Genomic DNA, 12212 nt, shown 5'->3' with positions numbered 1-12212 from the left:
TGCCTAAAATAAATGAATTTTTAAAAAATTAAACAACTCTTGTGGTACCTGAAAGTCTAGCACATTTACCACTGCATAAGCTTTTGTGGTCTCTGTCCCACAATAATAAAATTGCCATAATAAATGTGTCGGTCTTTAACTTGCCAAAGACTCTTTATTTGTGGCAACAGACTAACACAGCTACCCCTCTGGAAATTAAGGGGAAAGGTGGGGGGAACTGAAAGATCTTTACATGCAACATGCTTAGAAGAATTGCAGCTGGAAAAAATTGACACAATTCTGCAATCTGGGGAGTCCCAAAGCCTATTTAAGCAGCCCTCTTGAAATGACAATAGAACACAATAGGTTTCGGATGGTATGGTACAAAAACACAGAGATGTGTTCGAAATGGAGATCTTTCAAAATGCATTCTTGTTTATGGAGCGAATGATGTACCTGTGAGGATAGCCCAAATGCTGGCATTCCCATGGGGGGCAAAATAAGAACGTTTACTTTCCACATTCCCCATGCATTCTCTCAAGCCTGATGCCTTTTTCCTGGAGAATGATCGAATGGTGCATCAGTTCAGCTGCTAAAGCTCAGGGAGTCTGCCTTGAGTAATGTATGGAGGACCAGGTAGATTCAAATTTAATAAATAAATGGGATTCCTCTGGTGAACCTGGTGTCCAGCTGTGCAAAGGCTCAGCTTCTTACCACGTAATCTGGGTGACCAATGTCCTAAAATCAGACCCAGTGCTACCTTCAAGTACCGTATTTTTTGCTCCATAAGACTCACTTTTTCCCTCCTAAAAAGTAAGGGGAAATGTGTGTGCGTTTTATGGAGCGAATGCAGGCTGCACAGCTATCCCAGAAGCCAGAACAGCAAGAGGGATCCCTGCTTTCACTGTGCAGCAATCCCTCTTGCTGTTCTGGCTTCTGAGATTCAGAATATTTTTTTTTGTTTTCCTTCTCCAAAAACTAGGTGTGTCTTATGGTCCGGTGTGTCTTGTAGAGCGAAAAATACGGTAATTTTCTGATTTAAAGGAAATTGGGAAGTGATGCTGGCAGCGAGAGGGAAAGTGCTGACAAAAATCTGACCTGTGTGCGTGAGCAGCAGAAATAGAAATCCACTGACCAAATATATATATATTGGTGCTCTGAGCATATGGTCAAGGCTGTATGTATGCTGTGATCATATGGAAATCCAGAAAATGCATGCAATGTTCCATTAGTTGCACAACTAAGGCAGCTTTCATTTCAAAGCAACAGCTCTGATTTCTGATTCCTTGTGATGTACTCTAGCAGAAGTAGGGGGAAAGAGTGAGGTAGGGGGGAAAGCCCAATTAATTATGCAAAGTAACAAACCCCGCCAACATTTTATTGATTTGCATACATTTATGCAGGTAGCCAGGGGACGCGGGTGGTGCTGTGGTCTAAACCACAGAGCCCAGGGCTTTCCTCTCAGAAGGCCGGTGGTTCGAATCCCCACGACGGGGTGAGCTCCCGTTGCTTGGTCCCAGCTCCTGCCCACCTAGCAGTTTGAAAGCACGTCAAGTGCAAGTAGATAAATAGGTACCACTCTGGCGGGAAGGTAAATGGCGTTTACATGCGCTGCTCTGGTTCGCTGAAGCGGCTTAGTCCTGCTGGCCATGACCTGGAAGCTGTCTGTGGACAAATGCCAGCTCCCTCGGCCTACAGAGCGAGATGAGCGCCGCAGCCCCAGAGTCATTTGTGACTGGACCTAACGGTCAGGGGTCCCTTTACCTTTTATGCAGGTAGCCAAATACAGCCTTCTGTCATGCAGGATTTGTGTTACCTTGGTACAGGGTTTTGGTTGTGTGGAAAGGACGCACAGCTCTGGGAAGGAATCCTTTCGTCCTAGGCATTGTGGGTGGTGGTGCGTCACTCCTGATATTATTATTACTGGAAAGCTACACAGACAAGTCTCTGGTGTTTATCTTTGCTTGTTTGACACCAGGATCGAGTTGCGTGCTCTGGGTAAGATCTCCGTCGGGGAAGAGCTGACTGTTTCCTATGTAGATTTCCTCAATGTTAGTGAAGACAGAAAGCAGCAGCTGAAGAAGCAGTATTATTTTGACTGCACCTGTGAGCATTGCCAAAAAGGAATCAAAGACGACCTGATGACGGCTGTGAAAGAGGGGAATGAAAAGGTATGAGACTGAACTTGAACTAGTTCCTTCTACTTGGACTACTGCAATGTTCGAAGGTGACCCAGAAATTACAACTAGTCCAGAATGCGGCAGCTAGACTGGTGACTGGGAGCGGCCGCCGAGACCACATAACACCAGTCTTAAAAGACCTACATTGGCTCCCAGTACGTTTCCGAGCACAATTCAAAGTCTTGGTGCTGACCTTTAAAGCCCTAAACGGCCTTGGTCCTGTATACCTGAAGGAGCGTCTCCACCCCCATCGTTCAGCCCGGACGCTGAGGTCCAGCTCCGAGGGCCTTCTGGCAGTTCCCTCATTGCGAGAAGCCAAGTTACAGGGAACCAGGCAGAGGGCCTTCTCGGTAGCGGCACCCGCCCTGTGGAATGCCCTCCCACGAGATGCCAAGGAAATAAACAACTACCAGACTTTTAGAAGGCAGCCCTGTTTAGGGAAGCTTTTAATGTTCGATTTATTACGGTATTTTAATATTTTGTTGAAAGCCGTCCAGAGTGGCGGGGTATAAATAATAAATTATGATTATATTATTATAAAATGAATTTCTGAGCTCTGGCTGGTATACACAATCAGGAATGTAATTGATCCTGGATTTTGCTAATGAAAAGATAATTGGGTTGCCAGCTGGGCAGTTTTGGAAAATTCTGACAGGAAGAGCTAAAGAAGCACATTTGAATCGTTTCCCCTTGCCTCCTGCAGCCATCCAAGGAAGTGGTGATGGACGTCATCCAGTTCTCCAAGGAAACCCTGGAAAAGATTGATGAGGCTCGTACCGAAGGGATATACCACCAAGTGAGTCGCAGAAGGCTTGGTCCTCTGCTTATTAATGTGTTGAGGAAACCCAGACCATTACATCTCACGTCTACATTATTTTATCACTAGGGACATGGTGGGAGAAAATTATTGTCATGATCCCCATCTGCCTGCCCAAAAGAAGGCTCTGAGTGATTGGGAAGATCAGTGATACAATACATGAAAATAGTTCCTTCCCTTAACTTAACAGAAATATTTAGCTGCCAAGCAAAGTTTAAGGTTTTACCATTTGTGTATAAAGCCCTAACCAGGCCAGGTCCTTTTTTACCAGAAAGGATGCCTCCCCCTAGGAACCTTGTACCTACGGGACTGCCCCTCCTGGTATGCCCTGAGGAGGTCCTTAAGGTCCATAAATAGCAACACCCTAGTGGTCCAGGGCCCTAAGGAAGTCAGATTAGCCTCAACCAGGGCCTTTTCAACTCTCTGTCTCTGCAGGATCTGATTTCTTTCTGCAGGGCCTGTAAAACAGAGTTGTTCCACCTGGCCTTTGGCTTGGAATGAGCCTGAACCCCTTTCCTTTACCTTCTGTGAAGGAACCTCTATTTGGGGACTTCCCTGGCTTTTTTCTGGCCCACGTAGGACCAGTCTGGATAGTTGGCCTTGATGGAGATTTGACGATTTCTCCCCCCAAACAGTTTTTGAGCTGGGCTTCCACTGAAATGAGACTGCATTTTAAGTTGTATTTTAATCCTGTTTTTAAGTCGTATTTTAATCAATGGTTTTTATACCTGATGTTAGCCACCCTGAGCCTGGTCTTGATGATGATGATGATTATCATCCAACTCAGGTGGTTCAGTGGTGTCCTCTTGTGGGTACCACATACTCCAGGAATTTGTTTAATGAGTACCTGGGACTTTTAGTGTGAGGGTTGAGAGCAGGATGGGGGATCACATTACCCCAGAAGGAGCACCAGCGGCACTACCCTACCCCTAACACACCAAACACCCCATTCCTGGAAAGGAATAGCTATCCTCTTGGGAAACAAAATATCATTTTGGATATGTGTGTTAAGTGGGTACCGAAACCAGTCATTTATGTCCCAACTCCCTTGTAAAACATCATGTCTCCAGAGCTATGTACTGCAAAGGCAGATTTGTTCTGCCACAAGTGTACCTCTTTCTATGATGTTCCTTTCTCTGTGTGGTTTGTCCTAGGTTGTAAAGCTGTGTCGTGAATGCCTGGACAAGCAGGACCCAGTGCTGGGAGACACAAACCTTTACCTACTCAGAATCCTCAGTATCATGTCGGAAGTTCTCTCTTACCTCCAGCTCTTCGACGAAGCAGCTGGTTATTCAAAAAGAATGGTGGATGGTTACATGTATGTATATCCATTTTATTCATTTATTTGGAATATCTCTAGGCTGCTAAAAGTTACCAAGTATTGTAGCAGCGTACAGCCGCAATAAAAATGCAACAAATAAAAATGATTTTGAAACAGTTTTCCAAAATGAAACATGATGCTGACTGCAAGCCAACTCACCTTTCTGTAACAATGTTGTTGTTGTTGTTGTCATTTAGTTGTGTCCGACTCTTCGTGACCCCCTTGACCAGAGCATGCCAGGCTCTCCTGTCTTCCACTGCCTCCCGCAGTTTGGTCAAACTCATGCTGCTAGCTTCGAGAACACTGTCCAACCATCTAGTCCTCTGTCGTCCCCTTCTCCTTGCGCCCTCCATCTTTCCCAACATCAGGGTCTTTTCCAGGGAGTCTTCTCTTCTCATGCCTCACCTTCAGGATCTGTCGTTCCAGTGAGCACTCAGGGCTGATTTCCTTCAGAATGGAGAGGTTTGATCTTCTTGGAGTCCATGGGACTCTCAGGAGTCTCCTCCAGCACCATAATTCAAAAGCATCAATTCTTCGGCGATCAGCCTTCTTTATGGTCACGCTCTCACTTCCATACATCACTACTGGGAAAACCATAGCTTGAACTATACGGACCTTGGTCGGCAAGGTGATGTCTCTGCTTTTTAAGATGCTGTCTAGTCTGTAACAATAGGGGAGCTTTAAAGCATCCAGTGAAAGCTGTACAATGCTTAGGTTCACCTGGCAGTTCCATCCTTTCTCTGCTCTTCCGTAACTTATTTGCATATATGAACATTGTAGTTAATATATTCCGTGTTGCCAGTACAGTGGACGCTCAGGTTGCGAATGTGATCCATGCGGGATGTATGTTCGCAACCCGCAGTGTTCGCAACCCACAGCGGCGTGTCTGTGCACGCGTGGGTTGCGATTCAGCGCTTGTGCGTATGTGCAGAGCACGATTTGGCGTTTCTGCGCATGCATGACTGCCGAAACCCGGAAGTAACCTGTTCCTGTACTTTCGGGTTTCGGTGCAACCTGAAGTGTCTGTAACCCGAGGTATGGCTGTAATGCTTCTTTTTATGATGCTACCAAAATGTCCATCATCAGGTCAGGTATGTGTTTTTTTCCCAAGCACCTCTCTTTTGGGCATGAACTGAGTAGGTGCGCAATTCATAGCGATCTATTCCTGTTTTACCCGGGGTCCCCTGTTGGTGCAGTTTGGAGCGAGGGCTGGTGGCAAAGCTGTCCGCAAGTGAAGTAATGGAGTCAACTCGGTGGAAGGGACAGGGGAAGCATCAGTGCTATGGGGGCCAGCGATGGAGCAAGCCGATTGGGCGACTGGGGCAGCGTGTGTGCCCTGCACCCAGGGGCGGGGCCAGCTGCCCGTGGGGCGGGGCCAGCTGGGGCAGGACATTCTGCGGGGCCTCTGAGGAGTCTGCCTGCCTCCTCCCACTCAGCCGCCCTACAACTGAGGGGGAGACGGGCAGGCGGATGACGCCACCGTGTCACTCCCAGGAGAGACGCGTGGCTCAGGCGCGCTCCAGGCCCCGCGGTGAGTGCCGCCTGGCATTTTGTCACCCCCCTCAGTGGTGACACCCAGGGTGGCCCGCTCCCACCAAACACCCCTTCCTCTGCCCCTGATGGGGGCTAAATCTCCCCCATGCTCCTGGTGATTTCAAAGTCTGGGGCAGGAGGCACCTTCCTATGGCATCCTAGATTGTAACTGTTTACTAGTCCCTTAGCAATTACAGGGAGCCATAGAGAATAAAGTCTATCACTGTCTGCATCATCCAATCCTTGATCATCACCATCCGAACCAACCTTTAAGTGGTCATGTGCGAAATCCCTGCCAACTAGCTGCTTGTCTTGCCCTGTACGTTTCCAAGCACAATTCAAAGTGTTGGTGCCGACCTTTAAAAAACGGCCTCTGTCCAGTATACCTGAAGGAGTGTCTCCACCCCCATCGTTCAGTCCAGAAACTGAGATCCAGCGCAGAGGGCCTTCTGGCGGTTCCCTCACTGCGAGAAGCCAAGTTACAGGGAACCAGGCAAAGGGCCTTCTCGGTGGTGGCACCTGCCCTGTGGAACGCCCTCCCACCAGATGTCAAAGAGAAAAATGACTACCAAGCTTTTAGAAGACATCTGAAGGCAGCCCTGTTTAGGGAAGCTTTTAATATTCAATAGGTTATTGTATTTTAGTGTTTTGTTGGAAGGCACCCAGAGTGGCTGGGGAAGCCCAGCCAGATGGGCGGGGTATAAATAAATTATTATTATTATTATTATTATTATTATTATTATTATTATTATGCATCCCAAAGATCCACGAAATTACATTGGCAGGATCCAAGGGGCTCCAGGCTTTCACCCTCCCATAACCGTTTACCCCACCTTAAGCTTAGTATGTTCACTTTTTGAACACCTATTTTTGAACACCTATCCATCCGTTCAGCTTGTGCCTCCAACCATTCAACATCACAGCTTCCAAGACATGGTCCAAAGGCACAGTAGCAATGGTTGTATAGTCCCAGAGACCTAGCATATCTTTCCATCCATTATGGAGGCTGTAGTGATTGGTGGAAGGAAGAATGGAGTCAAACCTCCTTCTTTGGACTGAGCCCTCCATGAAGCAAATCGCCACATCTCCAACAAGCTGGAAACCCAAGCAAGAAGCAACATCTATGCCCCAGCACTGATTTGCAAATGTCAAGTGGCTTCCTTGTGTATTTCCCCTAGGAAACTCTACCACCCAAACAACGCACAGCTAGGGATGGCGCTCATGAGAGCTGGAGTGACTCAGTGGCATGCTGGCCTCATTGAAGCAGGCCATGGGATGATTTGCAAAGCCTACGCTATTCTTCTGGTGACCCATGGCTCCACCCACCCAATTACCAAAGATCTGGAGGTAAGTGACTCGTGGTATTGTGAGGCTCCAGGAACGAAGAGTGGTACCTCTAGTTTGGACTCACAGCTGTCCATGGAGGCACAGGTCAAATCTGTGTCCAGGGCAGCTGTTTACCAGCTCCATCTGGTACGTAGGCTGAGACCCTATCTGCCCGCGGACTGTCTCGCCAGAGTGGTGCATGCTCTGGTTATCTCCCGCTTGGACTACTGCAATGCGCTCTATGTGGGGCTACCTTTGAAGGTGACCCGGAAACTACAACTAATGCAGAACGTGGCAGCTAGACTGGTGACTGGGAGCGGCCGCAGAGACCCTGGGGCAAAGTTCTCAACTCGAGTTAATTGTACAGTGGTACCTTGGGGTACATACGCTTCAGGTTACAGACTCCGCTAACCCAGAAATAGTGCTTCAGGTTAAGAACTTTGCTTCAGGATGAGAACAGAAATTGTGCAGCAGCAGCGGGAGGCCCCATTAGCTAAAGTGGTGCTTCAGGTTAAGAACAGTTTCAGGTTAAGAACGGACCTTCGGAACAAATTAAGTTCTTAACTTGAGGTACCACTGTATTCCTAAACTGGAGAGGGGAGAAGTCTGTGTGGATGGAGGGGGGAAGGAAGGCTGAGAGAGAGAGAGAGATGGAGAGAGCTACAGTTACCTGAGGCCACCTGGTGAGATCATTGCAGAGGTGATATTTGAGGTGAGGACTTTGCTTCAAACGGCAGCTGTCTCTCCCTCTCACCTCAGTCACTAGGCTTCACTAGCTACATTAAATACACAACCATCAGGCTGTTCAGTAAATTTACAGTGTTACCTCAGGTTACAGACACTTCAGGTTACAGACTCCGCTAACCCAGAAATAGTACCTCGGGTTAAGAACTTTGCTTCAGGATGAGAACAGAAATCGTGTGGTGGCAACGGGAGGCCCCATTAACTAAAGTGGTACCTCAGGTTAAGAACAGTTTCAGTTTAAGAACAGACCTCCAGAACCAATTAAGTTCTTAACCCGAGGTACCACTGTATTTGGAGATGGTTCATAGGGAGAACAAATGATGTTGAAGACCCTCGAAACTGGATCTCCTTGCCAGCTGCTCCAAGGGGCAAATTGTTTTCAGGCAACCCTCTGGGAGGTGCGCTAGCTACAGCCATTCAGCTCTGTTCACATGTGCGCAAGGGCCAGACGGACTGCACAAGCGAGCCAAGTGATTACTTGGCCTTGCAATATTTACAGCAGGGGTTACAACTCCCATCTGTCCCAGGCAGCATGGCCAATGGTCAAGGGTTATGGGAATTACAGTCCTGCAGTATGAAGGACCACAGCTTAGTCACCCATAAAAGTAAAGGGACCCCTGACCATTAGGTCCAGTCATGACCAACTCTGGGGTTGCGGCGCTCATCTCGCTTTATTGGCCAAGGGAGCCGGAGTACAGCTTCTGGGTCATGTGGCCAGCATGACTAAGCTGCTTCTGGCAAACCAGAGCAGTGCACGGAATCGCCATTTACCTTCCCGCCGGAGCAGTACCTATTTATCTACTTGCACTTTGACATGCTTTCGAACTGCTAGGTTGGCAGGAGCTGGGACCGAGCGACGGGAGCTCACCCTGTCGTGGCGATTCGAACCGCTGACCTTCTGATCAGCAAGTCCTAGGCTCTGTGGTTTAACCCACAGCGCCTCCTGTGTCCCATTAGTCACCAATAGGGGACCCAAATATAGCTTTCTGCAATGCAAGAAATTATTATTATTATTATTATTATTATTATTATTATTATTATTATTATTATTATCATTATTATTATTATTATTATTTCTTCTATACTGCCTCTCATCCAAGGATCACAGGGCAGTTTACAATACGAAAACAACTAATGACATACCATAGTAGCAAACAAAAACATTAACACCCTCCACACACACAATAACACCCCCACTACCTGTGTTCGAAATTCGCCAGGCCACTTGCGACCAAGCAAAGATGCCCAGGTGCCTCGATGGGTCTTGTCAGGGAACTGCCATCAGTTCAGGAGGGGGAGAAGAAAAGCTGGATAGATTACAGAGAGCCCCCAAAGATCGTGGAAAGCAGCTCCTCTTCAATGGAGGAGAGTAACCACGCCTCCAGTGGAGAGGAGCTGTAGGGTTCGGAGGAGGCGAGGCGTTGCCAGGACACTTTGCCTGGGCAAAGCGGGGAGGGGAGGGGTCCACCGTTACCCACGCCCTCCTTGCGCAGTAAGGTTTCGCACCAAGAGGGGAGGCACAGACTGGGCGTCAAGAAATTACTTTGCTGGGGAAAGTTTAAGCCCCGCCCACTCACAGATTCTGCCAGGGAATGAGTCAGCCACGGGAGAGTGGCGCTCTGGACAGTTAAAGTTAAAGGCTTCACAGCCAAGCAGGGAGGTACCATATTTTTTGCTCTATGAGACTCACTTTTCCCCTCCTAAAAAGTAAGGGGAATTGTGTGTGCGTCTTACGGAGCGAATGCAGGCTGCGCAGCTATCCCAGAAGCCAGAACAGCAAGAGGGATTGCTGCTTTTGCTGTGCAGCGATCCCTCTTGCTGTTCTGGCTTCTGAGATTCAGAATATTTTTTTTCTTGTTTTCCTCCTCCAAAAACTAGTGGTCTGGTGCGTATTATAGAGCGAAAAATACGGTATTTGCCTGCTTGCTCTCAAGCAACCCCCTTGGAAACCTAACAGGTCTTGACTGTTTTAACACACTGGCAACACCTCCTGGAGAATTATATCCTCTATGAATTGCTGGAACAAAAAAAACTCATATTGAAAAATACGACTTTCAAGTCGTCTGGCCCCCCAAAATGGCAACTAGGCATTCTGTTTTGGCAACTGTAACCCTGATTTAAGCAGCCATTTGGCACCTAGCTTGTATATCTGAGTTTCTAACACTGCCCACTAAACACTCTGTCCGTAGCCTGACCAGTGGGATCTCAACTTGAACAGAAGAGCATGTTTCTAGCTGACACTTAAAAATGTGTGGACTTTATGAAACATCAGAAGCCACAGAGTAGGGGCTAAATGAGAGTTGCATTGGCCTTTATTAGTTCGCATAACCCCTAAGAGCAACCACTTGCGGTATGACTAGCAGAAGCAATGTAAGTGATGGAAGATTATCATAATGAAATTCAGATTTTTTAAAAAACTTGTTTTTGCGCAGAGGATGCACAACGTGCAGTATGACAAGGCAAAATGTTAGCACTTTGCGATGGAAACTGGGTTTCAGGGATGAGGGCTTCCTCGCGCATCGCAAGCAGACTCTCAAGAAATTAGCTTTGTGTCTCATTGTCTCCCTCCTTTCAGGCCATGCGCGTTCAGTCAGAGATGGAGCTGCGCATGTTCCAAGAGAATGAGTTTATGTACTACAAGATGCGAGAGGCAGCTCTTCAGAACCAAACAATCCAGGTCATGCCTGAGCCCGCCGCCAACGAGATATCACCTGGCATCTTCCAGAAGAAATAAGAATGGGATTCTTGGCTGGCCTGGAGGTGTCTTGTTGAATCCCGACAGCTGGTGCAAAATCAGCCATTTTGGTTCTGAACAGGAAGGAAGTGCCAAGGAAAGTGAAGGTTTGGTTCTGAATGTCCAGCTCTCCTGAGGACAGCACCAGAGAGACATGCTTTTTCTACATGCCCAGCATTTTGAGTTAGAAACATTTCACGGGAGGAGTCAAAGCCTACATTCATTGATTTCAATGATCAATAAAGTTATTATGACACATGTGGCTTCAACACTTGTTTCATTCAGTTGTGTTTGTCTTACTTTTGGAAGAACATCACTTTGCCACAGTTTGTACATCCATCTCAAACGGAGGTTACATTTATATTATTCCTTAAAAAGCATTTGATTATTAAGATGTTGCCTTAAGTGTGTCCCAAGTAAGGTCAAGGTAAAGGGACCCCTGACCATTAGGTCCAGTCATGGCCGACTTTGGGGTTGCGGCGATCATCTCGCTTTATTGGCCGAGGGAGCCGGTGTACAGCTTCCAGGTCATGTGGCCAGCATGACTAAGCCGCTTCTGGCAAACCAGAGCAGCGCATGGAAACGTCAGTTACCTTCCCGCTGGAGCAGTACCTATTTATCTACTTGCACTTTGACATGCTTTCAAACTGCTAGGTTGGCAGGAGCAGGGACCGAGCAACGGGAGCTCACCCCATTGCGGGGATTCAAACCACCGACCTTCTGATTGGCAAGCCCTAGGCTCTGTGGCTTAACCCACAGCGCCACCCGCATCCCATTGTGTCCCAAGTACCACCCTTCATTTGCACCAGGCCTAATGGCAACCGGCATACCAGTTTAGCTTAGGTCAGGGGTTGACAAGGTTTACCTTGCCTGGGCCGGATCACTTGGGTGGAGATCCTCCGTGGGTGCCGGAAATCGCTTCTGCACATGCCCAGACGCTGAAAATTGCACCAGCACAGAAGCAATTTTCGGTGTCTGTGCATGCGCAGAAGCGATTTCCGGAGCCACGGAAGAGAGTCCCCACACAGTTTAACGCAGGTTTAACGCAGCATGGCGGGATTCGCTGAATGGGCGACTCAGTTCTGGGGCGGCTTGTAGGCCAGTTAAACGGTCTCCACAGGCTGCTTCTGGCTCATGGGCCACAAGTTGCAGACACCTGGCTTAGGGTTTCAGAAGATAACAAATCTGGGGATTCTTAAAGCAGCATTTATTTCCACTTAGTCCCTTCCTTTTTCTGGCTGAATGTCTGTCCTAGCTAAGCTATCCAGCTTTTCCAATGACCTTATGGGTGTTCAAAGGCCTTATGGGTGAAACCCAAAGTCCTCTGCTGATTCCTTCCACTCACAAGCCATCAAGCATGAATCATAAAATATCATAGCTGTCAACGTTTCCCTTTTTTAAAGGGAAATTCCCTTATTCTGAATAGGACTCCTCGCAAGAAAAGGGAAAAGTTGACAGCTATGTAAAATATTAGGAGATTAGGATTGCCATATTTCAAAATGTGAAAAATCCAGACAGAAAAGTTGGTGAGCTTGTTTTTTGTTTTTTAAGTTTTGGCCAAAGAAATTGGGCGTTTTT

At 47.6% G+C, this 12212-nt stretch overlaps 1 protein-coding gene across 2 annotated transcripts in view; it reads left to right on the top strand.

The window, feature by feature from the left end:
* Window positions 1-10891, top strand: part of SMYD1 (SET and MYND domain containing 1) — a 50363-nt gene extending 39472 nt beyond the window's left edge. For both annotated transcript variants that reach the window (XM_082194976.1, XM_082194975.1), the window contains 5 exons: window positions 1958-2150; window positions 2863-2955; window positions 4131-4294; window positions 7009-7177; window positions 10476-10891. In XM_082194976.1, the coding sequence (XP_082051102.1) occupies window positions 1958-2150; window positions 2863-2955; window positions 4131-4294; window positions 7009-7177; window positions 10476-10634 (778 nt within the window). In that variant the 3' untranslated portion in view covers window positions 10635-10891. The remainder of the gene's footprint in view (window positions 1-1957; window positions 2151-2862; window positions 2956-4130; window positions 4295-7008; window positions 7178-10475) is intronic.
* Window positions 10892-12212: the final 1321 nt, after the last annotated feature.

This window comes from Podarcis vaucheri (genome assembly GCF_965113315.1).
Source record: "Podarcis vaucheri genome assembly, chromosome: 13".
Classification (NCBI taxonomy): Eukaryota; Metazoa; Chordata; class Lepidosauria; order Squamata; family Lacertidae; genus Podarcis; species Podarcis vaucheri.
Note: the sequence above shows the minus strand (reverse complement) of the source record. Positions and strands in the feature narration are given on the sequence as shown.